Here is a 26,248-nt window from a genome sequence, read left to right as displayed (position 1 = left end):
GGCTGAGTTACAGAGAGGCAGCGAGAGAGAGAGAGAGGGAGCAAGCACTCTTCCATCTGCTGGTTCACTCCCCAGATGGCTGTAATGGCTGTAATGGCTGGAGATGTGCTGATCTGAAGCCAGGAGCTTCTTCTGGGTCTCCCACACAGCAGGGCCCCGAGGACTTGGGCCATCTTCTATTGCTTTCCCAGGCCATAGCAGAGAGCTGTATCGGAAGTGGAGCAGCCGGGACATGAACTGGTGCCCATATGGGATGCCAGCAGTGCAGGCAGTGGCTTTACCCAGTATGCCACAGTGCAGGCCTGGGGAATTTTAGAACAACTCTATGGTGATTCTGATGTGTTGCCAGGGATGGAATCTCCCGCATTTACATGTCTTTAGAAATCTTGGAAGTTGGCTGGCGCCGCGGCTCACTAGGCTAATCCTCCGCCTTGTGGCGCTGGCACACCGGGTTCTAGTCCCGGTCGGGGCGCCGGATTCTGTCCCGGTTGCCCCTCTTCCAGGCCAGCTCTCTGCTGTGGCCAGGGAGTGCAGTGGAGGATGGCCCAAGTCCTTGGGCCCTGCACCCCACGGGAGACCAGGATAAGTACCTGGCTCCTGCCATCGGATCAGCACGGTGCGCCGGCCGCAGCGCGCTGGCTGTGGCGGCTATTAGAGGGTGAACCAACGGCAAAAGGAAGACCTTTCTCTCTGTCTCTCTCTCTCACTGTCCACTCTGCCTGTCCAAAAAAAAAAAAAAAAAAAAAATCTTGGAAGTTTCCATTAAGAACGGGAAGAAAGAGCTTGGACTTAAAGAGATGGGCCAAGATTCACATCACAGCTCGACCACTGGGCAAGTCAGCTTGCCCAGGCCTCAGCTAACTCAGCTGTGAAAGGCAGGGATCATAGAATCAGTCAGGAAGCGAAGCCGTGGGAAGGCACATGCTAGAAGAAAATGATTCATGGCAGTTGTTACAAATTCATCCACCCAACCCGTGGTTACTGAGCATCTGCTAAGTGTCAGGCACCTGGGTGTCTTTGGGGGACAACAAGGCAGCTACGGTCCCTTACTTTTACACTGCAGTAATTCAATTTAACTCACTTTTATTGGGTTGGGATATCAGGCACGGTATGGGTTCAAAGATAGACAAGACATTGTCCTTGCCCTTGAAGAAAAGAGAAGTGGGCAGTAATTGCAACTGAAATAGAGGAAGGAGAAAGGAGAGAGAAGTGCGAATCAAGACTTGTTGGGGTTCAGAGGAGAGACATTTAGAGGGCGGGAGAGGGAAGTTTCCATGGAAGACATGAGACCGCAGAGGGCCCTTGGAGGACAGATGGGGTTTTGTAGAATGGACAAGGGGAGCAATGGTGGGAACAGCTCAAACAAAAGCTCAGAGGCCAGAACGGGCAACGCTGCAGCCCGGGAGGAGAGCTGAATGTGCAGGCCAGGAGAGAAGAGGCTGTGCCCATAGGTTGCAGCCGTGGAAGCCAGGAAGAGGTGTGGCGACTCTAAGTGGCCGGCCACAGCTACCGTGCGAGGCCTGGGGCTTAGCTGCATAACTCGGAGCTCCTGATGCCCGGACCTTCCTGGGCTGTGTTCTAGAGTAGACCTCTTTTGTTGCCACGATCCTTGGGGTCCCGATTCTCTGCCTGCCACTCTCTTGTTTCTGTGCTGGGTACTCAGAGCCCTGTATTCATCCTTAGGGGAGGGTCTGATGCACTCACTCACCATCCCGGGTAATGTGCATCTCTCCATAGGAGCTTCCTGGGCAGCTGCAATTTGGAAGGTACAGTGCAAAGCACCGGAATTTGGAGGAAGCCTGGTTCTTTTTTTTTTTTTTTTTTGAGATTTATTTTATTTATTTGAAAGACAGAGTTAGAGAGAGAGGTAGAGACAGAGAGAGAGGTCTTCCATCCGCTGGTTCACTCCCCAGATGGCCGCAGCGGCCAGAGCTGCGCCGATCCGAAGCCAGGAACCAGGAGCTTCTTCTGGGTCTCCCACGTGGGTGCAGGGGCCCAAGCACTTGGGCCATCTTCCACTGCTTTCCCAGGCCATAGCAGAGAGCTGGATCAGAAGTGGAGCAGCTGGGACTAGAACTGGTGCTCATACGGGATACTGGCGCTTCAGGCCAGGGCTTTAACCCGCTGCGTCACAGCGCTGGCCTGGAAGCCTGATTATATCCCACCACCTGTGAGACTTTGGCACCACTGACTTTTCTCTCTCTCTCTCTCTCTCCTTCTCCCTCCGATTCCTCATCTGCAGAATGACCAGTGGGGTTGATAGACAGCAACCCTTTCAGCTGCAATGTTCTCTGACTAATTTGCCAGGTGCCAAGGCCAACAATGTCACTTTCTATTTGTGGGAGGGGACACTGCTGCTAAAGCCCACGTATAAAGCAGGAGTCTCAGAGGGAAAGAGACAGAGTGGCTCCCGGTGGGGCACTGTCAGCTGGGCCCAGCCTGGGATTCTGCACGGCACCGGGAGCTGCATCTCTGAATGAGGACTCCTCCAGATGACTGCAGCCTGCAGCCATTCAAGCCACCCCCAGCCTCTGCAGTCTTCCCAGTTAAAGTCCCAGACATCATGGAGCAGAGAGAGAGGCCACACTCACCATGCTTTGTCTGAATTCCTGGCTCCCAGCATGTGTGCACAGATTTGTGCCATCAAGGCTGGGACAGTTACTTAGCCATAGATAAGCAGAAATGGTGGCAGTGGGTGGTGTTTGGGGTTCGTTTAAGGAGGAGGAGGAGGGGTCTCCTGGACCCAGTGGGTCCGCCTCCCACTCACCTCCGATCTTGGATGTTGCTCTGTGTGGTTTGGCGCTCTCAGGAGAGGGACTCAGGGACTGAGCCCTCCTGGGATGCTGGGATCGTCCTGCCAAGTCTGTCCCCTGCACAGTTCAGCCTGGGCCAGTGTCCATCTGTCCTCGGGTTCCAAAAGGCAGAGGCAGCAGAGGCTGCACACCTGGGAGACCTCCCCCGGTGCCGTGTTGCCCACCCCGCCATCAGCTCGGCGGGAGAGAGCTCCACGAGGAGCTACTCCAAGCAGGTGTCTCTCACTTTAGCGATGAACAAAGCGCCAGGACCTCGACCACGCACCGGAGGTGGCAGACCAGGGCTTTGCACCAGGTGGAAGGAGCCTGGCTGGATCTGTTGTTCCCTGGGGTGGCCGGGTGGGTGACTCCGGGATGGGAGCTCCGGCGAGGCTCTGCGTTTCCGTGCCCCAAACAGTAAGGGGGCATCGGTCTGGCTCCCCTTCCTTCCTCCCATCGCCCCCTCCGTACTCATTCCTGTTTTCCTCTGGGATGGTCCGGCAGGACGAAGACAGCAGGAGTCCTCTTCCAGGTCCTTGATTAGGGATGGCTTCCTGGTGATAGGGGAGTTACAATCAGCCAACAGCGCCAGGGCTTGCACCCTGCACTATGTCTTGGGTCTGGGGCTCCCAGGGGATCTGTGCGGTGTCAGGATATATCCTGGCCCGGAGGAAGGAAGCGGTCTGTTCCCTGATGGGATTTCCGCCCGCACGCACGGGGTATGGAGGGCAAGGGGATAGGGTCTCGCCACTGGCGGCTCCGCCAGGCTGGAAGCTCTCGGCCCTCACCCCGGGGCTGTCCGCAGGGGGCTCCCAGCAGGGGGCGCCTCGAGCCCCGGGCCGGGGCCAACCGGAGCGCCTCCAGCCGGCGCCTGGGACAGGGCCGGCCGCTCCGCCCCCTGGCTCCTGCGCGGCTCCACTGACGGGCGCCGGGCGCGCAGCAGAGAGTGGAGCTGCGCACCGCGCACCCCTTGCCGGCCGCGGCTGCCGCAACGCAACCTCCCGCTGTAAGTAGTGTGCGCTTGCGGGCTCGACGGGCTGGACGGGGCGCGCTGCCCGACTGCAACGGTTCAGGGGGTACCGAGGCTGGCGGGGCACGGAGCTCCGGGGCGCTCTCTTGTGGCTCCCGGACCCGCCGACCCCGGGTATGGCCGGCCGTGACCATGGACACTGTGGCCGGCCCCCGGACGCGGGATCTGCCAGGGCGCTCTTGCGAGCCTGGCACTTTGACCCGGGAGACGGGAAGGGGCGGCGGACAGAGGTCTGGCGCCCGAGGAGAGCGTGGGAGACAAATATCCCTGGAGGCAGGCCCCCCTCGAAGGGGCAGAAGTCTTGCCAGCTGTGGCGCCTCTCTGCACCCCCGCTCCCCGCTGGCGCCAGGAGGTGATGCCAGGGGGGTGCCCAGTCGCAACGCGCCTTCTGTGTGGCTTGGTCCTCGCCTGCGGGAGCCCTGGTCCCCGGGGCAGAGCGAGAGTGCGCTGGGGCAGCCGACAGGCCTTGATGCAGGCCAGGGTTGAAGGGCTCGGGAGGACGCTGTGGACAACCGGCTGCGACTCGGGACAGGCACCGTCTCCCTAACCCTCGCGGTAACTCTGCAAGGTGGAAACGAGTCCTCCCGCCTGGCCCAGGAGAAGAGGAGGGGGGAGAGGGTGTTCGCTGGTGGAGAGAGGACGCTTAGCTGGCGGGCGCCGTCAGGTGGGGGCACAGCGCCTGACACCGGCTCTCCAGAATGCAGCGCCGGTTCGCTGGGGGCTGCTGCTCTGCTTTCTGGCGCTGTTTCCTGGCTGCCTTTGTGGAGGGTATTATTGCTGGGCGAGTCCTGTGGGCTGAGGACCATGGGCACCTTGTCCTGGTCACAGATACTTTCCCCCAAATCACCTCTCTCCAAGATATGTTTTTGCACTCGACGTGTCTCCCACTGGTAGCTCAGCGGCTTCCCGGGAGGCTGGGGTGGGGATGCCCCGGGGTGTGCAGATGTGGGTGGACGTGTGCTGTGCTGGGACAGGTGTCTTGTGGGCAGGAACTGAGACCTGAACTGCCCCCCGCTACCTCCCTAGGCCTCTGTGGGTTAGATGGGGGAGCAAGTCGGCCGCTGGGCGGAGCTGGACCGTTCCGAGCAAGAGAAGTTTTTCTCACGGCCGCTCAGCCAGGGGGCTGCCTTCCTTGGAGCCCAGCGTCCTCATCAGGGATTGTGCTGGGTGGGAGTCTGGAGCGTCCCCACCTGCCCCCCTGCACCCCCCCCCCCCAAGTCTGCTGGCAGCTACCCAGAGCCCTAGTGGGATGATTGCTAAAGGATGTGCGTGGCCCTGGACCTGTTTCTCTCCCTCACGATGGGTGACCAGTTCCCTCTGGTGACCTCCCGGCCTGGACACCTCCTCCAGGCTGTCTGTCAGGAACTTGCTGATGTCCTAACCTGGGTTGCCCTAGAAGGAGTGGGGTGACTCTCAATGTAAACCTGGGAGGCGCAGCTGGAGGGGCTGGCGCTGTGGCTGTAGGTGAGATCCTTCCCTTGTGTGGGCCTCGGTATCCTCCTTTTGTAAAATGAGTGGGTTAGACCTGACAGCATCATTAATTTTTTTTTTTTTTACTTATTTATTTGAAGGACAGAGACTCACAGAGAGAGGGAGAGACAGAGAGAGATAGATCTTCCATTTGCTGGCTCACTCCCCAAATGGCCACATGGCTGGGGCTGGGCCAGGCTGAAGCCAGGAGCTTAGGGACCCAAACACTTGGGCTGTCTTTGGCTGCTTTCCCAGGTGCCTTAGCAGGGAACTGGATTGGAAGTGGAGCAGCTGGCCTGAGACACCAGTGGTTTTCAAACTCCGTCTCACATGAATTCCTTACCCAGAGCCCCAGCACACTGTATGGGTGCCGTGGAGCTGCTGTGGCCCCATCTCACTGTGGCGGCTCCTGAAACAGTCTAAAAATCCCTGTGTGGACGCTCTGTGTGGCCCCGTTCTGTGGGGTGCTAAGACATTTGTGTTAAGCCCTGAGGTGTTGCCCAGTATTGGGGTTGGGGCTGGGACTATGAATTCCAAGGACTCCATCATCCTAGAAATGACTGAGGCTGATAGCCAGAGGGTTGGCTGTGTGCCTCCCTCTGCCGTGTGGTCCCAGCTCTTTAGGGCCACAAAGGAGAGCATCCCTCTGGGACCAAGCCACACAGAAGGCGCGTTGCGACTGGGCACCCCCCTGGCATCACCTCCTGGCACCAGCAGGGAGCGGGGGTGCAGAGAGGCGCCACAGCTGGCGAGACTTCTGCCCCTTCGAGGGGGGCCTGCCTCCATGGATATTTGTCTCCCACGCTCTCCTCGTGTGCCAGACCTCTGCCCGCCGCCCCTTCCCTTATGGCTGGTGGCCATAATTTCCTTTTTTTTTTTTAAGATTTATTTTATTTATTTGAAAGACAGAGAGGTAGAGCCAGAGAGAGAGAGAGAGAGAGATCCTCCATCCGCTGGCTCACTCCCAAATGATGCAATGGCCAGAGCAGAGCCGAAGCCAGTAGCTTCTTCTGGGCCTCCCATGTGGGTGCAGGGGCCCAAGGCCTTGGGCCATCTTCCACCGCTTTCCCAGGCCATAGCAGAGAGCTGGATTGGAAGTGGAGCAGCAGAGACTCAAACCTGCGCCCACATGGGATGCCGGTGCTGCAGGCCGGGGACCTAACCTGCTGCACCACAGCACCGGCCCCTCATAATTGCTCTTCAGGGTTTGTCCTCCTTGTCTTCTTGTTTCTAAACTGCGCAAGTGCATGTTCATCTTGGGAGAAGGATTAGGAAGGGGCATTAAGCTGTTATCAGGTGCTGCACCTGATAAGGTATCTGGGCAGCTTGAGAAAGACCAGGGTACAAAATTCAAGTCAGTGGGGCTGGCACTGTGGTATAGTGGGTAAAGCTGCTATGTGAAGCATAGCATCCCACATGGGCACTGGTTCAAGTTCCAGCTGCTCCACTTCTGATCCAGCTCCCTTCTGATGGCCTGAACATAGCCAAAGAAGATGGCTCAAGTGCTTGGGCCCCTGCACCCACATGGGAGATGCAGATGAAGCTCCTGGCTCCTGGCTTCAGCCCAGCCCTGCCTTGGGCCACTGTGGCCATCTGGGAAGTGAGCCAGTAGACGAAAGATCTGTCTCTCCCTCCTTCTCTGTAGTGCTTTCTTCTTTTTTTTCCCCTTTTTTATTTTTTATTTTTGACAGGCAGAGTGGACAGTGAGAGAGAGAGACAGAGAGAAAGGTCTTCCTTTGCCGTTGGTTCACCCTTCAATGGCCGCCGCGGCCAGCGCGCTGCTGCCGGCGCGCCGCGCTGATCCGAAGGCAGGAGCCAGGTGCTTCCTCCTGGTCTCCCATGGGGTGCAGGGCCCAAGCACTTGGGCCATCCTCCACTGCCCTCCCTGGCCATAGCAGAGAGCTGGGCTGGAAGAGGGGCAACCGGGACAGAATCTGGCGCCCCGACCGGGACTAGAACCCGGTGTGCCGGCGCCGCTAGGCAGAGGATTAGCCTGTTGAGCCATGGCGCCAGCCCTAACGCTTTCAAATAATAACTAAATCTTAAAAAAATCCAAGTCCATCTACATTTATGCTTACCTGCTGCATAGTAGCTCCTGCAAGGGTCTGGAGGTGAGGGTGGCACAACGCTTGCCCTCATTCACTGAGACTGTCAGGGCAGTGTTTAAAGGCTTTCAGCCGTGTTACCTCATAGTAACATAGCTTTAGTCTCATTTTTCAACTATGTAAATTTTTTTGATTTTAATTTTTAAAAATATTTATTTGTTTTAAAGGCAGCGTTATACACACACACACAGAGATCAATCTTCCATCTACTGATGCACTCCTCCAGTGGCCACAACTGCCAGGGCTGGGCCAGGCTGAAGCCAGGAGCCTGGAACTCCATCCAGGTCGCCCACGTGGGAGACCACCCTCTGCTGCTTTCCCAGGAGCTGGATTGGAGGCAGAGCAGATGGGGCTCAAACCATTGTCTGATTTGGGGTGCCAGCATGGCAACCAGAGTAACTCCCCACACCCCAACTCCAGCGTCCTGACTATGTACAATGCTGATTGCAAATGGAATGTACTACTTCTCATGTCCATATTACCACCACCCACCCAGATAAGGAGCAACACTGCCAGCACCCAGGAGCCTCCTCCCATCTCTTCCAGTCACACTCTGCCCCCCTCCCCTCCACTATCTTGGGTCCTAGTGTCATGCGCTAACTTTGCTCAGATACAACCACACAGTCTTGTCTCTGGCATCTGTCATTCAATAGTATATTTGTGAGATTCCCCCATGCTGCTACAGGTAACAGCAGTTTGTTAATTCCTTCTGTTGTGTAATGATTCCATGGTATGGATACGTATCAATCCCATTCTACTGATGACGCTGGTAGTGTCCAGCTCTTATTCTCACAGATGGGGCCACTGCATGCAGTTCTCCTGGGTGTGTGTGTAGCAACTGCCCAACCATTTTCCTAAGAGGTTGTCCCTGGGGGTCCTGCCCCCAGTCGCTTCACGTTCTCCCCAGCGCCAGGCACCATCTGTGTTCATTTTCTGCAAAAGTGAGTTGAAGCTCGGAAAATTTACCCTGGATACTGTATTAAGTGGTGGAGCAGGGGTTCCCACAGGATTCCCGTGTGACCATGGAGTCTGCATGCCCACCCTGTGGGTTAGACATAGACGTGTAGATTCTTTTTTTTTTTTTTTTTTTTTTGACAGGCAGAGTGGACAGTGAGAGAGAGAGAGAGAGAGAGAGAGAGAGAGAGAGAAAGGTCTTCCTTTGCCGTTGGTTCACCCTCCAATGGCCGCCGTGGCCAGCGCGCTGCTGCCAGCGTACTGCGCTGATCCGATGGCAGGAGCCAGGTGCTTCTCCTGGTCTCCCATGGGGTGCAGGGCCCAAGCACTTGGGCCATCCTCCACTGCACTCCCTGGCCACAGCAGAGAGCTGGCCTGGAAGAGGGGCAACTGGGACAGAATCCGGTTCCCCAACCAGGACTAGAACCCGGTGTGCCGGCGCCACAAGGCGGAGGATTAGCCTAGTGAGCCGCGGCGCTGGCTACATGTAGATTCTGATCAGAGCCAGAACGGCAGAAATTCTGAGCCTGAAAATTCAGGAGGAGCATTGTCAGGGGGCGCTCCCCTCTGGTTTTGGAAGGGAAAGAATCCCATGGCCTCACAGGGGTGGCAGCATTTAGGCCTCCAGGGAAGGAGGCAGTTTTGCTGGGAGGGGTCTCCAGGGGGTCTTCTTGCCATGCAGAGGGCCCTTCTTTAGTCGAGGTATGGCAGGGGTGAAAATTTTGGGGAAATGGGAAGGGTCTGCTTTGGCTGGAATCCAGGGTATGAGGGGAGGGGGCTCAGGCCGGAAGCTAAGCTGAGGCCAAGCTGTGGGTCCAGTTTGTCCCCAGGGGGTTTCCCTTCCCCCTGTCTCTGGCCATCCAGGTGGTGGCACCTAGGGCAGAGACTCGCCGTTTTGCTGGGGAACTGGGGCTTCTTGGAATCCAGCTCAACTCTGGATTGCAGGTGGAGCCGGTCTCTCGCCGAGTAGAAGACCTTAGTGGTTCATGGGATCGCTCAGGGTTACGGCCAACTGAGCTTTTTTGGGGATTTTTTTAAAGTTTTTTTTTTTTTCCCCTCCCAAAGATTTACTTATTTGTTTGAAAGGCTGAGTGACAGAAAGATAGAGAAATCTTCCATGCGCAGGTTCACTCCCCAAGTGCCCGCAACAGCCAGGGCTGGGCCTGGCTGAAGCCAGGAGCCTGGAACTGAGTCTGGGTCCCCCACATTGGTGGCAGGAACCCAAGTACTTGGGCCACTATTTGCTGCCTTCCAGATGTATTAGCAGAAAGCTGGATTCGACGTGGAGCAACGGGGCCTAGAACCAGGCACTCAGGTATGGGATGTGGGCATCTCAGCCGGTGGTGCCACAGTGCCTGTCCCATGTTTTTTTAGAGTTTTCTGCTTGCATTTGCTGCATGAAATTAGCAACGGCATACCTCCCTACCCCAGGACCTGACTGAAACGGTTATTTGGAAGGATTTATTTATTTATTTATAACAAAAAGAGGCTGGCAGGCAGCTGTGCCACTGTCCCCCTGGGCTAGTCTCAGGAGATGTGTCAGGGTGCTGGGGGGTGAGGGTGGGCCCAGCTCCCAATTCTGGTCCAGCCAAGCCTGCCAGGAGAAACTCCAACCTGGTCATCTCAATGGCTATGAGAAGCGGTACAAACAGACCTTAGCCTGGGATGCGTCCAACAACGTGCTGATCTTCCTGATTTGCCCTGCAGTGTAGATCCCCACCACAATGGTCCCCACGTAGACGTGTGCAGCTGGTCATAGAGAAAGCATCATCCCTGTGTATAGAGGAGGGGGCTGCGGCCCAGAATGGGCACCAACATCCTGGGGTCACAGAGGTAGCACACGCCCGAACTAGTTCAGAGCTGGGCTGCTGGGCCTGGCCATGCACAGAGCAGAGACCTAGCAAAGAGGAGGTGCGTGATAGAGCATGGTGCTGATGGGCAGGAGAGCCGGGCCAACTCGGCCAGGGGTCTTAGGGCAGTGGACTTCCATAAAGGGGAGGGGGCGGTGGCCTGTTGGTGATGCAGCTGTGGCTTGCAGGGGGCGTGGGTGAGGAGGGAGGGTGAAATGCACAGGACTCTGAGAGCTAGAACAGCCCTGGCTGCTTGGTGTTGCTGACACTGGCATTAAGTAACGGTGCCTCCACCCAGTCTGCTGGAAACAGTCTGAGGCGGATTTTGGAGCCCGGGAGTGGCTGGTATCTGATTGGCAGGTGGAGGAGAAGCTACCCAGGCCAGGCAAAAAGAGCTCTGGGAGGCCTTTGCCAAGGAAGACGCATGCACAGGTAGCTGGGCTTATCTTTGTCATCTGCAGACTGCGCTCTGGGCCCTGCGCTGCAGGTGCTGTCCAGGGTGTCTTTCCTAGGAGTAGGTGAGCTGCTCCAGGAAGGGGGATCCCAGGAGAAGGTGCAGTGGTGCTGCCCCCCCCCCCCGCCATGGCTCAGAGTTGTCCTGTGACTCTCACTGCTGTGCCCTGGGCAGGCAGGGCAGCTCCATGTCACAGATGAGGAAACCGAGGCCCCTCTGACATGAGATGCGGTCGCAGAGCTGGTTGTGGGCAAAGCTGGAGCCAGCTCCCCAGGCTCCCGACTCCTGGTGCCCGCTGTACTTTGTCACACCATTTCCCACCCCTCTTTTCCTCGGGGAGATGACAGGGAGAGTGTGCAGGTCAGCTCAGACTCGCAGTTGGGTGGCACACCTCCCGAGGGAGCTGAGGTCACGATCATCCCTTACCTTTTGATAGCATTTTATGGTCTCCAAAAGAATTCCATGACGTGAAGTTGATTGTTACAATATTTGCTGCATGTTATGGATGAAGAAGCTAAGTCTTTGGCAGCTGAAATGACTTACCCATGCCAAATTGGAACTTGAACGCAGGATTTCTGACTCAAAAATCAGTTGTTGTTTTTTTTTTTTATCACAACTTCCTCTTTTCTTGATAGATTTTTTAGTGATTTATTTATTTATTTTATAGGCAGAATTAGTGCAAGGCAGAGACACAGATACAGAGGGAGCTCTTCTATCTGCTGGTTCACTCCCCAGGTGGCCACAACGGGTGGAGATGGGCCGACCTGAAGCCAGGAGCCAGGAGCCTCTTCTGGGTCTCCCACTTGGGTGCAGGGGCCCAAGGACTTGGGCCATCTTCTACTGCTTTCCCAGGCCATAGCAGAGAGCTGGATCAGAAGTGGAGCAGCCGGGACTCAAACCGGCGCCCTTATGGGATGCCCACACTGCAGGCAGCAGCTTTACCCTCTATGCCACAGTGCCGGCCCCTCTTGTTAGATTTTATACTTTTATTTGAGAGGGAGAGAGAGGGAGACAGAGAGAGAGAGGGAGAGAGAGAGAGAGAACTTCTGTTGGTTCAGTCTTCAAATGTCTACAACAGCCAGGCTGGACCAGGTTGAGGTTGGGATCTCCTACATAGTGAGGCTGGGATCTCCCCAGACCCTTGGGTGTGTGCTCGTTTGCATGTGTGCTAACCTCGGGCTTCTTCCCATTGCAGGGTCGTCTGGCTCAGGCCTCAATGAGGAGCCCAAGCATGGAGACGTTCAAACAGCAGAAGGTGGAGGACTTCTACGACATAGGAGAGGAGCTGGGGAGGTGAGAGACCGCGAGAGGTGGAGCGGACGCGAGACGGAGCCCAGGCAGCACGGCTCCTGCTGCAGTTGTCACTCGGCGGTGTAGGCCCTGGGCCCCTCTCAGGACAAGTCGGATGTTCTAGAACCCAGGCAGAGTTCTAGAACTCGGATGACTCTGCAGAGAGTCGTCTCTCTGGAAGGAAGGGCCCAGCACTGTTGAGATGTGTGTTGTCAGTGCAGCCCATCTTGTTGCTTCCTGGTTGCCTGTTACTTTGCACACAAAGCCCTCCCCAGGTGGCCTTGGCGAGTCCCGTGGTGCCCAGGAGTTTGTTTTGGAGGCTCAGAGCCCGACTGGGAGGTGCAGTAATCCTCCTGAAAGTGGAGTTGCCCTGAGCAGTCAGCCACCCGAGCCTGAGATCCAAGTTCCTTGGGGCAGTTCCAGGTTTGCCAGCCCCACAATGCAGGCAGAGCTGCGCTCCCAGTTCTGAAATGGTTACAAGGGGACTTGGGAAAGTTCATGGGAAATGGAATGAAAAGACAAGTTTATTTAGGTGCAAAAACGTTTTTGAAATCCATGCATAGAATTCTCATACTATGGAAAAGTTTCCATGAACTTCTTAAATGAAAAAAACTATTGTGAATTTCAAAATGTTTTGCACCAAAAATAAGCTTGTCTTTTAAATTCTGTGTTTTTGCATGTACTTTTTGAAGTGCCCTCATATTATTTGGGGAGGAATTAAGATTTTCTGAAGCTTTCCTCTTGCCTTCCATTCTCACAGCGGCTAGTATTTAGATGGTGTTTTAGTGATTACGAAACCCCAGTCCTAAACTGTGATTCTCAGAGCAGTGGGTGAGCTAGGAATGATTTGTACGCTCATTTTCAAGTCCAGAAAACAGTGGTCCAAAAAAGTAAGAATTCCAAAATTGCAGAGCCAGCGAGTGGCACAGCCAGGGTCCTGGCCTGTCCCGTTGGCACCTGCACACCTGTCATGCTTACGTTTGCACACTCACATGTACTCAGCAGAATCCAGCCTCACCCCTTCCCACAGCCAGCAGGGTGAAAACTGTGCAGCCTAGGGATCTACTGTATCCAGCAGGTAGAACAGGAGGCCTCTCCCCTCATAGAACTCCTGGGTCAGGGCTCGTTCTTTTACTTTCTTTTGTTTTTAAAGACAAAACAGAGTTTCAAAGGACCCTTATTCCAAGGAGCGTGGGAGGCAGCAGGTGCTTCACATGTTGGGCGTGTCTGCCCTGATTGGCTGGCTGAGCGGGAGAGCCAGTCACTGCAGAGATGCCAGAGCGTCTGCTCTGAGAGACGGACTGCCCCTGCCAAGCCGGGGCTCAGTGACGGGGCTGGAAGGACAGGGGCCCAGAGGCTGGGGGTAGTCAGTTGGAGACTCCGAATGGGAACCCAGCTCTCTTGACCCCTAGGTTCGTCTCCTGTTTTATGACACCACTGGAAAAGCATCCTGAGCAACAGCCCTTGGCCAGCCCTTGGCATTCGAGTTGGTGGCCTCACCTTGACCCCTTGCTGCGTGTAGGGGTCTGTGCTAAGCGCCAAGGGCATGAAGATGAGGAAGACACAGTTCCTGTGTCCTGAGGCCCAGCCTGGCATGCACAACAGGGATAGAGTTGGGTTGAAGTCGTATGTGGCTGGGTGGAGAGACTGAGAAGTTGGATGAGGCAGGAGCTCTCAAGAAGGCAGTTAGAGGGGCAGGTGTTGTGGTGCCATGGGTTAGGATACCCATGTGATGTGTTCTAGTGCCTGGCTCAAGTCCTGGCTACTCTGTGTTTCAATCCAGCTTGCTGCTAAGGCACCTGGGAGGCAGCAGCAGGTGATGGCCCAATACTTGGGTTCCCGCCACTCATGTGGGAGACCCAGATGGAGTTCCTGGCTCCTGGCTTTGGCCTGGCCCAGCCCTGGCTAGTAACGGGCATTTGGGGGAGTGAACAAGCAGATGGAAGATTGATTTCCCTCTTTGTTCTCTCTCTTTGTCACTCTGCCTTTCAAATAATTTTTCTTTTTTTTTAAGGTTTTATTTTACTTACTTAAAAGACAGAGTTATAGAGAGAGGTAGAGACAGAGAGAGAAGTCTTCCATCCACTGGTTCACACTACAAATGACTGCAATGGCCAGAGCTGAACTGATCTGAAGCCAGGAGCTTCTTCTGGGTTTCCCACGTGGGTGCAGGGGCTCTAGGACTTGGGCCATCTTCTACTGCTTTCCCAGGCCACAGCAGAGAGCTGGATTGGAAGTAGAGCAGCCAGGACTTGACCGGTGCCGCATGGCATGCTGGTGCTGCAGGCTGGGGTTTCAACCTGCTGCTCCATAGCTCCAGCCCCCAAATAATTTTTCTAAGAAGGAAGTGGAAGCAGTTTCCTAGAGAATTCTTGTCATATTCCTTCAATAGCCTTGTCTCTCCCTACTCTGTGCATCACGCACTCTGGAAGAGACCTCATGTTTTCTGGTCGTCTGCTTGCAATGGGCCGTGAAGGCCCCATGCAGCTCCCAGCCTGGGGAGTCCTGGGTGAGGAAGAGGCAGCAGAGGTGTAGACATCTGAGCTGCAAGGGTCTTCAGGATCCTTTCTTCTAGGCCCCTCATCTGACAGTGGAAACAGGCTCAGAGAGAAGGGTCTCTCCTGGGGCTGCAGAACAGACTGGAACTACAGCTGCCTTCAGGTGCCTGCCTAGTCCCCTTTACCTATGGGGACAGATCCCATGACACCCCGCCTCCCCCGCCACCAGGTGCACCAAACCACAAATAATACAGAGCCTTATAATTTAATGCTCTTTCTATCCTGACTAAGCACTGGGCCTACAACTTTCACAGTCAGGAGTGCAACAGCAAAGCAAGCAAAAATTTCTTTTTCCTTCTTTACAATTGCATGGATAGAAGATTTGTTCATATTGTGTATCTTAGCAACAGCAGTGTAAGATTTAAGATTTTCGGGGTTGGCACTGTGACATTGCAGGTAAAGCTGCCACCTGCAGTGCTAGCATCACATATGGGTGCCTGTTCGAGTCCCAGCTGCTCCACTTCTGATCCAGCTCTCTGCTATGGCCTGGGAAAGCAGTAGAAGATAGCCCAACTCCTTGGGCCCCTGTACTGGCGTGGGAAACCCAAAGAAAGCTCCTGGCTCCTGGCTTCAGATGGTGCAGCTCTGGCTGTGGCCAATTGGGGAGTGAACCAGTGGAGGGAAGACTTTTTTCTCTGCCTCTCCTTCTCTCTGTGTCACTCTGACTTTCAAATAAATAAATAAATCTTTAAAAAAAAAAAGATCTAGGATTTTCTTTTGTTTCCTTGAGTCAAGAACTTTTCCTTTGTCATTTTTTTTAAAAAGATATATTTATTTTATTTGAAAGGCAGAGTTACAGAGAGGCAGAGAGAGAGAAAGAGAGAGAGGTCTTCCATCCACTGGTTCATTTCCCAGATGGCGGCAACAACCAGAGCTGCACTGATCCAAAGCCAGGAGCCAGGAGCTTCCTCCAGGTCTCCCACGTGGGTGCAGGAGCAGAAGGACTTGGGCCATCTCTTACTGCTTTCCCAGGCCATAGCAGAGAGCTGGATGGGAAGAGGAGCAGCCAGGACTAGAACCGGCACCTTTATGGGATGCTGGTGCTTCAGGCCAGGGCTTTAACCCGCTATGCCACAGCACCGGCTCCACTGCAGCTCTTAATTTAATATTTCTAGATTGCAGATGACCATGGGAAACCAAAACTGTAGAAAGTAAAACCACAGGTAAGGCGGGCCTACTGTGTTATGAGGACTTACTGTGTGCCAGGCACTGTCCAAGGCAATCCTATGGCCTGTCCTCACTCAGTCCATGATCTCTTGGAGAAAAAGGCACTAAACACACAAACGCAAATGGATATGTTAGCATAAGGTGTGTAGAGGGCTATGGGTGGGTAAAACAGGATTCTCTGAGTAAAATGGGCCATGTATTTAGACTGGGTTGTCAGAGAAGGCTGCTCTGAGGATGTGACCATGGGTTTGAGAACTGAGGGGTTCAGTGTGCATGGGAAAGCATCAGCAGGGACGGTCGTGATGGCTGAAGCTCACGCACACGTAGAGCAAAGGAAGTCAGACTCGAGACGATCCACACTGTGTAACTCCATTGGTGTCAAGTTCAAAACCAGCAGAATGAATCGATGGTGCTAGAAGTGGGAATGGGGTTTATCCTTGGTTACTGGAAAGAAGGAAGGAGGAGATTTCTGGGGTGTAGGTAGAGTGGTTTCTTTTTTTAAAAAAGTTTTATTTATTTGAAAGGCAGAGAGAGAGAGAGAGAGAGAGAGAGAGAGAGAGAGATCATCTTCCATCCAGTGGTTCACTCCATAAACAACCACAACAGTCAGGGCTGGGCCTGGGGGAAGCCAGGAGCCTGGAACTCCAGGTCTCTCCCGTGGGTGGCAGAGGCCCAGGTTCTTGGGCCATCCTCTGCTGCCTTCCCAGGTGCAATAGCAGAGAGCTGGATCAGAAGTGGAGCAGCTGGGACTTGAACCAGCACTCTGATCTGGGATGCTGGTGTCGCAGCTGATGGTTTAACCCGCTGTTCCACAGTGCCTGTCCCACAGTGTTGCTTCTTGATACGGGTCCTTTTCTCATGAATGCATTCATTTCATGAATATGTGCTATGATGTGCATGTATGTGTACATTTACCTGTACATACGAGTGTTATACTTATGATAGTGTGCTCTTGTTAACAAGTGAACTTGAACTCTGCTCCCTGCCTGCTGTGTCCCTGAAGCACGTGTTTCTGATTCCTTTGGGGGCCTGGTCTGTCCTTCTCCTCTGAGGAAGAGAACCTCTGTAAGAAGGCTTAGGTGGGGCCGGAGCATCCTGTGCCCAGCTGGGACCCCACCCAGCCCCGTGTGTCTCATCTCATTTCTTGGCTCCCTGCACCGCGTGCAGATGCCTGGCTGTGCTCACACTGGCCTGCTTGGGGTCCTGGAGGTAGTCTGCCACTTCTGGGAGTGTTTGGAGAGATGCTGCCTCGCAGACGTGGCTTCTCCCAGCCTTGGCAGCACCCGTGGGGCACAATAGGGCACTACAGTGGTCTTTACAAAGCTCATGGAAAAGGTGTATTGTGACGCAACTGTGCATGGAACCAGCCTCCTAATTCCACTTTCTACCAACTTTTTGGACCTTCGTATTGGAGCAGGGCTCATACAGAGAAACCCATCCAATCCCTCATCTTATGGATGAGGCTAAGACCAGAGAGGAGAAGGGGCTTGTCCAAGGCCACACAGGAAACCAGGGATAAACTAAAGTGGGTCTGGAGGTCTGTCTCCTGGTGTAAGTCTCCCGCCACCACACCGCGAGGACTCACAAAGCACGTTTCTTCCTTTAATTTGGAAGCTTCTAGAGGAGTGGGGGAGAATTAGGGGAGGGTAGCCTTTCGTGTTTGACCTTGAGGGTGAGGTGCTGGGGTCAGAGCTAGGGAGTAAGCAGCTGGGAAGGGGTGATGCCCAGCAGGAGGGGGCAGGTGGACAGGCCAGTGACGCTTTCCTGGGCTCCACGTGGACGGTGCTCTATGCCTAAGGATATGGTTTAGAATAAGCAGCATATAATGATCGGGATGCCTTGTTTCCTAGACTTCAATGGCTTTTCCTTACTTGGCTTTCCTTTACTTATCATACTTGTAATTATTATACTTATTATACCAACACGAAATCATGAAATACTGAGTCTCTACAAGAATGCAATGCACATATATGATTGTGTAGATGAGGAGAGTGAGGCCTGGAGGGGGAACCTATATCTACATTCAGCCTTGGTCCGCAGCCCCCCGCCCCTCAAAGACCTCACCTAACCATTACCCCTCAGATGGCATCGTCCCCAGCCCTCTGCTGGTGAAGACACCAGCCATCATGGCCAGGGCTGACAGGAAGCACCTGTGTGTAAGGCACTTTGCTTGCATCTGCAGAATCTCTTTTGTAGAAGCAGGGAAGGACCCAATGCACTCAACACTCAGCCTTCCTGAATACAGACAGGACTTTGCTGGGGCAGCCATATTGATGGGGGGGCAGCTAGATCTGAGGCCCTCCCCTCCCCGAGAGGGGTGATCTGTGGCTAAGATCACCCATCAGGGTTGGATGTTTAACCTAGAGAGTAGCACAGTTGCAACCCACGTCAAAGTACCTGGGTTTGATTCCTGGCTCTGGGTCCTGACTCCAGCTTCCTGCTAACATAGACCTGGGAGGCCGTAGTGATGGCTCATGTAGTTAGGTTCCTGCTACCCACAAGGGAGGCTTGGATTGTGTTCCTGGCTCCTGGCTTCTACCCTTGCCCAGTTTTGGCCACTGTAGGCATTTGGGGAATGAACCAGTGGATGGGAGCTCTGTCTGTCTCTTTGTCTCTCTACCTTTCAAATAAGTAAATAAATGTTTTCTTTTAAAAGATCACCCACCATACATATGCTCAGCTAAACCAGGGCAACCTGTTTGAGGGAGAGACACCAGATCTTCCAGGAAATGCGCGGGGCTCAGAGCTGCCCAAGCTGCCTTCAGTAATCCAGTGCAGCCACTGAGCCCTGCAGGAAATGACACAAATAGGCATTTGGATTTGCTCTTCTCAGTCTCTGGGAAAAGAGCTTCTCCTCTTTGAACTAGGGAAAATGAATGGCAATTGTTGTAGAGTTATGAAGAATATAAAGTGAAAAGTAGGCCTCCTGCCCTGCCCTGGGTCTCACACTTCACAGGTAGACTCTGATGATAGTATCTCTGTGCCTTTCAGAGCTTTTTTTTTTTTTTTCTTAAAAATTGATCTATTTTATTTGGAAGGCAGAATGACAGAAGAAGAAGAAACACACACACACACACACACACACACACACAGAGAGAGAGAGAGAGAGAGAGAGATCTTCTATCCCCTGGTTCACTCCCCAAATGGCTGCTACAGCCTATTGTGGGCCAGGCCAAAACCAGAAATCAGGAACTCCATCCAGGTCTCCCATGTGGGTGCAGGGGCCCAAGCACTTGAGCCATCATCGGCTGTCTCCCAGGTGCACCAGCAGGGAGCCGGATTGGAAGCAGAGCCAGCACTCTGATATAGGATGTGGGTGTCACAAGTGACATCTTAACCTGGCGCATCGTAACACCAGCTCCAGAACTTTTCTCTCTTAGTGAAGCAAGCGCGTACAAGGTACTTCACAAAGGTCATGGAAAGCAGAGTTTTAAAAGATAAACTTATTTTAGTGCCAAAAGAATGTAAGATCCATGCATAGTTTTTTCACAATATGCATTTCTCATGAGCTCTTTCGAGGGCTGCTCTCCCCTATTGCCAATGCATGGATTTCAAGTTTTTTTTTCCTCCTTAAAAGATAAAGATAAACTTACCTTTAAAAAAATTTAATATATTTACTAAAGAGGGAGAGACAGAGAGAAAGATCTTCCATCCACTGGTTTACTTCCCAAATGGCTGCAATGGCCAGAGCTGGGCTGATCAGAAGGTTGGAGCTTCTTCCACGTCTCCCACATGGGTGCAGGGGCCCAAGCACTAGGGCCATCTTCTACTGCTTTCCCAGGCCACAGCAGAGAGCTGGATTGGGAGTGGAGCAGCAGGCATACAAATTGGCACCCATATGGGATGCTGGTACTGCAGCCAGAGGCTTAGCCTACTACCCCACAGCACTGGCCCCAGTAAACTTATCTTTTAATTCCAGTTTTTTCACAACCTTTTTGAAGCTTCCTTGTATGTGGACCTAAAATGGAATCACAATGTTCTTTATTCACTTTGTGAAATATGTTGACTGGCCGGCACCGCGGCTCAATAGGCTAATCTTCCACCTGCGGCACTGGTACCCTGGGTTCTAGTCCCGGTCGGGGTGCCGGATTCTGCTCCGGTTGCTCCTCTTCCAGTGCAGCTCTCTGCTGTGGCCTGGGAGTGCAGTGGAGGATGGCCCAAGTCCTTGGGCCCTGCACCCGCATGTGAGACCAGGAGAAGGTGGTCTCACTCCTTGGGGGGTGAACCAACGGAAGGAAGACCTTTCTCTCTCTCTCTCTCTTTGTCTAACTCTACCTGTCAAAAAAAAAAAAAAAAAAAAGAAAGAAAGAAATATGTTGACCATCTTTTTACAACAGTGGTAGAGCTCTGGGAGACTTACTTTGAATGCAAAGGTTTCTTTTTCTTTTCCTTCCTTCTTCTTCTTCTTCTTCTTTTTTTTTTTTTTTAAGGAAAAAATGTAAGATGCCCATTTAAGCCAGTGGAAGAGCAGCAGGCTGTTGGCCGACAGCTCTTTTTAGTTCTGAGTCTTGTCTCTGATCATTCCCAGGGTATTTCTCACCCACACATCTACCCCTCGAGGCACACAAGTGTGGCTTTGCATTCCCCCAAGTGCTAAGCTGCTGGGGCAGGTGGGGGATGTGATTAGGCTTATCTCATGCCTGTTTGCTGTCAGTGTTTTGAAAGCAGGGCTGTCTCGGCTCTCGGCTCCCCTGTTTTTAGTGTCACTATAGCACTGAGACTGCGTCCAGACATCCCCAAAACTTGTGGCTTACCTTTGTTCTGGTTTTTATGCTCTTCCTCGAAAGCCCAGGTCAAATGCTGTCTCCCAGGCCCGCCCTCCCTGTCCTGCTGGATTCCGTGACCTCTGATTAAGTGTGAGGGACATCCCGCCTTATGTTGCACGACGGGCTTTCCTGGCCACCTTCTCCACTGCGCCAAAGGCCTCCTGTGGACTTCAGCTTTTATCTGTCTACCTGGTCTGCTACAAAGACAGAGATGGAGAGAGAGAGAGAGAGCGCGCGCGAGAGCATGCCCCCACGACTGGGACAGGCCAAGCTGAAGCCAGGAGTTGGGTACTCAATCCAGGTCTCCCACATGGGTGGCAAAGACCCAAGTAGGAACTTGAGCCATCACCTGCTGCCTCGCAGGGTGCACATTAGCAGGAAGCTGGAATCGGAAGTAGAGCTGGGACTGGAACCCAGGCACTAAGACAGCAGATTCAGGCATACTAAACAGCATCTTAGCTGCTGCGTCAAATGCCCATTCTTGGGAATAATTTTGCGGTTTTATTTCCTACTTTGTGCTTGGGGAATCCTGGACATTCACAGATTCCAGGCCTATGGGAACTTGAGGCTTGCCTGAGATTTCCTGCCTCATATTTAACTCCAGGCAGATTCCAGGTAGTACGGAGGGTGCTGAACCTCTGTAGCAGGAAGAGAGACAGGGCAGATGCATCCATTCTCTGTAAGGGGGAAGCAAGGACCACACCAGCCCACAAGCTTCCAGGCTGCAGGCTCAGTGGGCTGCGTCCCAAGGTAGCCACAGACCCATCCCAGAAACAGGAGGGGTGAGCAGCGGCCCCTTCCACACCGAGCGTGGAGGAAGTGGTTACTGCTGTCAGCTCTGGCCCTGTCCATTGCACAGCAGACTTCAGAGAAGGGGGTGTGGCTGGCTCCAGAGCCCTTGGCAGGTCTCCCAAAGGATGGAGGGAGCCATGAGCCGCACCTGGGACAGTACAGTCCTGTCACTCACGCTGTGGGCTTGAGAGCTGCCTGGGCCTGGCACAGACTAGGTAAGGAAGCGTCTTGGGAGGCAGATGTGCCCCAGGCAAGCTGGTGAGTTCCAGGAGGTTAGTGGCTGCGTGTGGCTGTGTGTGTGCGTGCACGTCTGTCCTCTCTAAGTTGCCCTGACATCAGCAGTTACTAGTCTCAGGCACGTGCTGTGTGTTGGGCACCATGATAGGTTGAGGAGACTTAGGGTGGGAAAGCACTGGAGGATGGTTCAAGTCCTTGGGCCCCTGCACCCATGTGGGAGACCCAGAAGCAGCTCCTGGTTCTTGGCTTTGGATCAGTGCAGCTCCAGCCGTTGCAGCCATCTGGGGAGTGAACCAGCGGATGGAAGACCTCTCTCACTTTCCCTCTTTCTCTCTGTACTTTGCCTTTCAAATAAATAAATAAATAAATCTTTTTAAAAAAGAACACAAAGCAAATGAGAAGGTACACTAGACTACACGCTAGTGGAGGGTCCCCCAACACTGGGCCAGGAGTCTGGAGGGTGGGGCCTAACCCAGAGACAGGTGGTGACCCCTCGAGGAAAGGGCAGTGCCAGGACTGCAGGGGCCTGGGCCCGGGCAAGATGGCATGTGGGGAGGGTGCAGGGATGAGGCTGCTGAGAGCCCTGGGTGGCAGAAGCCATGGATGAGGGAGGGAGGCGCTTTCATCACCCTTTGTTAGGAAAACAAAGCACAAAGCCACTCAGACAAAGTGGCTGCATTACACATGCTTGGAGCAGCTCAGCACAACCGCTTGTCCTGGGGCGTGGGTCTCCCTGAGCCCACTTTGTCTCCGGAAAGCTGGCAGAGCCGAGGGAGGGATGCCCGCGGGGGACTGGGAGCTCTTACATACCTGCGTCTACCGTGTTTACCATCTGTTCCACTTACTTATCGCCAGGGCATAAATTGCTTGATGTTATTTAAGAGGTAAAGAGAGGCCGGCACCGCGACTCACTAAGCTAATCCTCCGCCTGCGGCGCCAGCACACCAGGTTCTAGTCCCGGTTGGGGCGCCGGATTCTGTCCCGGTTACCCCTCTTCCTGTCCAGCTCTCTGCTGTGGCCCAGGAATGCAGTGGAGGATGGCCCAAGTGCTTGGGTCCTGCACCCGCATGGGAGACCAGGAGGAAGCACCTGGCTCCTGGCTTTGGATCAGCATGGTGCGCCGGCCGCAGCGGCCATTGGAGGGTGAACCAACGGCAAAGGAAGACCTTTCTCTCTCTCTCACTGTCCACTCTGCCTGTCAGAAAAAAAAAAAAAAAAAAAAAAAAAAAAAAAAAAAAAAGAAGTAAAGAGAAATGAAGAGAGAGAGAGAGAGAGAGAGAGAGAGAATGTAAGCTCCCACCCATTAGTTCATGCCCCAAAGCCTGCAATGGCCAAGGCTGGGCCAGACTGAATCTGGGAGCCAGGAACTCAACCTAGGCCTCCTACCTGAATGGTTCAAATACTTAGGGCACTGCCTGCTTTCTTCCAGGAGAAAACTGGAGTTGGAAATAGAACCCAGGCCCCCCGTATGGGCTACTGGCATCTTAGGTGCTAGGCCAAGATCTGCACGTCTTTTTTTTTTTTTTTGACAGGCAGAGTAGACAGTCATGCGGTACAGGGCCCATGCGCGTGCAGGGCCCAAGCACTTGGGCCATCCTCCACTGCACTCCTGGGCCACAGCAGAGAGCTGGCCTGGAAGAGGGGCAACCGGGACAGAATCTGGTGCCCTGACCGGGACTAGAACCTGGGGTGCTGGCGCCGCAAGGCGGAGGATTAGCCTAGTGAGCTGCGGTGCTGGCCTGCACCTCTGTTTTTTAGATTTATTTATTTGAAAGGCAGAGCAACACAAAGAGAAAGGTATCTTCCGTCTGCTGGTTCACTCCTGAAATGGCTGCAAGAGCTAGGACTGGGTCAGGCTGAAGCCAGGAACCAGGAGCTTCATCCAGGTCTCCTGTGTGGGTGATAGGGACCCAAGCACTTGGGCCATCCTCTATTGCCTTCCCAGGAGCATTAGCAGGGCGCTGGATCAGCAGTGGAGAACTTGAACCGCCCACCCATATGGGAAGCTGGCATTGTAAGCAGCAGCTTTACCCACGGTGCCACAACGCACCTGCCTCCATATTGCTTTTTGACTCAATTTCTTTTATGTATACCTTTCTATGACCCAAAGTTCACATACTTAAATTTCTTATTTTGAAATAATTTCAAATGTAATAGTTATGACTAACAGAACTCCCAAATACCTTTGACTTGATATACCGATTTTTCACATTTTGTTACAACATCTCTTCCCTCTCTCCCTCTTCTTCCTCATCCATCCATTCATCTACCTATCTACCTGCCTATCACTGGTCGGTCTGTCTATCAATCACCATTTTCAAACCATTTGAGGTTGCAGATACACCTCCTCATCCCTGAATGTGTCACTGTGTGCAGTATTCCCTACCAACGTGGACATCCTCGTACGTGATCATGGTCCCGTTGTCAGATTTGGGGTATTTAACACTGATATGATATTTTTATCAAGGCTTGTCCCAGTTTAGCCAGTTTCCCGAGGGTGCTGGATCGCAGTTCTCTTGTCTGCGGTGGAAGACTTGCTGCAGGATCACGTGTTGCTTCTCGTCATCACAGCTTCCTTTAACCTGGAGCAGTTCCTCGGCTTTTGTTTGACTTTTTTTTTTTTTTTAAAGATTTATTTATTTATTTGAAAGTCAGGGTTACATAGAGAGGAGAGGCAGAGAGAGAGAGAGAGAGAGAGAGGTCTTCCCCCCACTGGTTCACTTCCCAATTGGCCGCAACGGCCAGAGCTATGCTGATCCAAAGCCAGGAGCCAGGAGCTTCCTCTGGGTCTCCCGCGTGGGTGCAGGGGCCCAAGCACTTGGGCCATCTTCTACTGCTTTTCCAGGCGATAGCAGAGAGCTGGATCGGAAGTGGAGCAGCCGGGACTAGAACCGGGACTAGAATCACATGGGATGCCAGTGCTTCAGGCCAGGGCGTTAACCTGCGGCACCACAGCGCCGGCCTCTGACTTTCTTAATGTTGACTATTTTGGAGAATGCTGGCCTTTAAAAAATAAATACATATGGGGCCGGCATTGTGGCAAAGCCACTATGGATTGTGTATTTTTAGTGGTTTAAGAGTTAAGGTTTTTACCGTGGGGAAATTTGAAGTGGAAAGATCCAGCAGCTTCTAGGGCCTTCCTCTGAACTGATGGCTGTTACCTTTGGAGTCTCTCTTCCAGAAGCTGCCTCCAACCCAAAGCCGCCTTCAGCAGGTTTAGAAGACCTGCCAGGCCTGCTTCACTGTCTAGTCCAGGGCACGGAAGACTGTAGCCCAGGGGCGGTGCTGTGGTGCCTCGGGTTGAGCCGCCATGAAGCCAGCATCCCTTGTGGGTACTGGTTTGAGTCCTGGAACTTCAGCTTCTGATCCAGTTCCCTGCTGGATGTGGAAGATGGCCCAAGTGCTTGGACCCCTGCCACCCATGTGGGAGACCTGGACAGAATGCTAGGCTTCAACTCAGCTCTGCCCTGGCTGTTGTGGTCATTTGGGAGTGACCTGGTAGATGGAAGACCTCTCTCTCTCTCTCAAACTCTGCCTTTCAAATAAACAAACAAATCTCAATCAAAACAAGATGAAACTACAGCCCAGCAGCCAAAATCTTGTGCGTTGCCTGTGTGTGCATGGCCCTGGAGCTCAGAACGGGTTGTGCGGTTGAAGATTTCCAGTGGATTCGGTGACAGGGGACACTAACTCTGGGCCCCAGTTAAGCAAAATGTTATCCACCCACCCCCTCTCAAATTCCCATTCTTCTCATTGGAACACCTGTGTTGACAAAAACCCAAACAAAGCAAAACAAAATTCTGTTATTGTGTTTTGAATTTCAGCAATTACCAACGTGTGGAAAGTTCGTTTTCTCCTTGTTATGTAAGTCCTGAGCAGATAGCCTACATTTGGCTTCTCAGCCTGCGGTGCCTCAGATAGTTACCATCCGGCACCTTGCAGAAGGCGTCTGCTCTCCTCCCGTAGGGATTCGTGGACAGCAAAACTCTTTAACTGGGATTACTGTGGGATGGGAGGCAGCGTAGAAACAGATCTCGGCCGGCGCTGCGGCTCACTAGGCTAATCCTCCGCCTGTGGCGCCAGTACTGCGAGTTCTAGTCCCGGTTGGGATGCCAGATTCTGTCCCGGTTGCTCCTCTTCCAGGCCAGCTCTCTGCTGTGGCCCGGGAGTGCAGTGGAGGATGGCCCAAGTCCTTGGGCCCTGCACCTGCGTGGGAGACCAGGAGGAAGCACCTGGCTCCTGGCTTCAGATTGGCGCAGCGCGCTGGCTGTAGTGGCCATCTGGGGGATGAACCAAGGGAAGGAAGACCTTTCTTTCTGTCTCTCTCTCTTACTGTCTAACCCTGCCTGTCAAAAAAAGAAAAGAAAAGGAAAGAAACAGATCTCAATGCAGGCATGGGGAAGAGGGGGGAGGTGAGCAGAGGCCCACCTTCCCTGTCCTGCTGTCCCCCTTAGCCTCTGAGAAGCCATGTTTCAGAGCCACTGTCCACCTGGGTGCAACCTGCCCTGTTAGTGACTGGGGCAGGAAGAAGGGACAGGAGCCTTGGGTGTTAGGGAATGAGTGTCCAGGCACTGGGATATGTTACCAATGCTGTGGCAGGAATTTCTCCCATCCCATGGATAAGGAAGCAGACACTTAGAGAGTTTAACTAACTTTCCAAGGCAACTGTCAGATCTGGGATTAACATTTTTTATGTATTTGAAAGGCACAGAGACAGAGCAAGAGACAGACAGAGCTTCTATCTGCTGGTTCCCTCTTCAAATGCCAGCAGTGGCTGAGGCTG

At 53.5% G+C, this 26,248-nt stretch overlaps 1 protein-coding gene across 3 annotated transcripts in view; it reads left to right on the top strand.

Annotated features, from left to right (window-relative positions):
- Window positions 1–3,658: 3,658 nt before the first annotated feature.
- The window catches only part of DAPK2 (death associated protein kinase 2), a 121,703-nt gene continuing 99,113 nt past the window's right edge, over window positions 3,659–26,248 (top strand). For all 3 annotated transcript variants that reach the window (XR_007910155.2, XM_008268912.4, XM_008268909.4), the window contains exons 1-2: window positions 3,659–3,798; window positions 11,851–11,948. Coding sequence is in view for 2 of the 3 variants with exons in the window: in XM_008268912.4 (XP_008267134.2) it covers window positions 11,872–11,948 (77 nt within the window). In the remaining variant the exon portion in view is untranslated. The remainder of the gene's footprint in view (window positions 3,799–11,850; window positions 11,949–26,248) is intronic.

This window comes from Oryctolagus cuniculus, chromosome 12 (assembly GCF_964237555.1).
Source record: "Oryctolagus cuniculus chromosome 12, mOryCun1.1, whole genome shotgun sequence".
Taxonomy (NCBI): domain Eukaryota; kingdom Metazoa; phylum Chordata; class Mammalia; order Lagomorpha; family Leporidae; genus Oryctolagus; species Oryctolagus cuniculus.
This window is presented reverse-complemented; position numbering and strand designations above follow the sequence as displayed.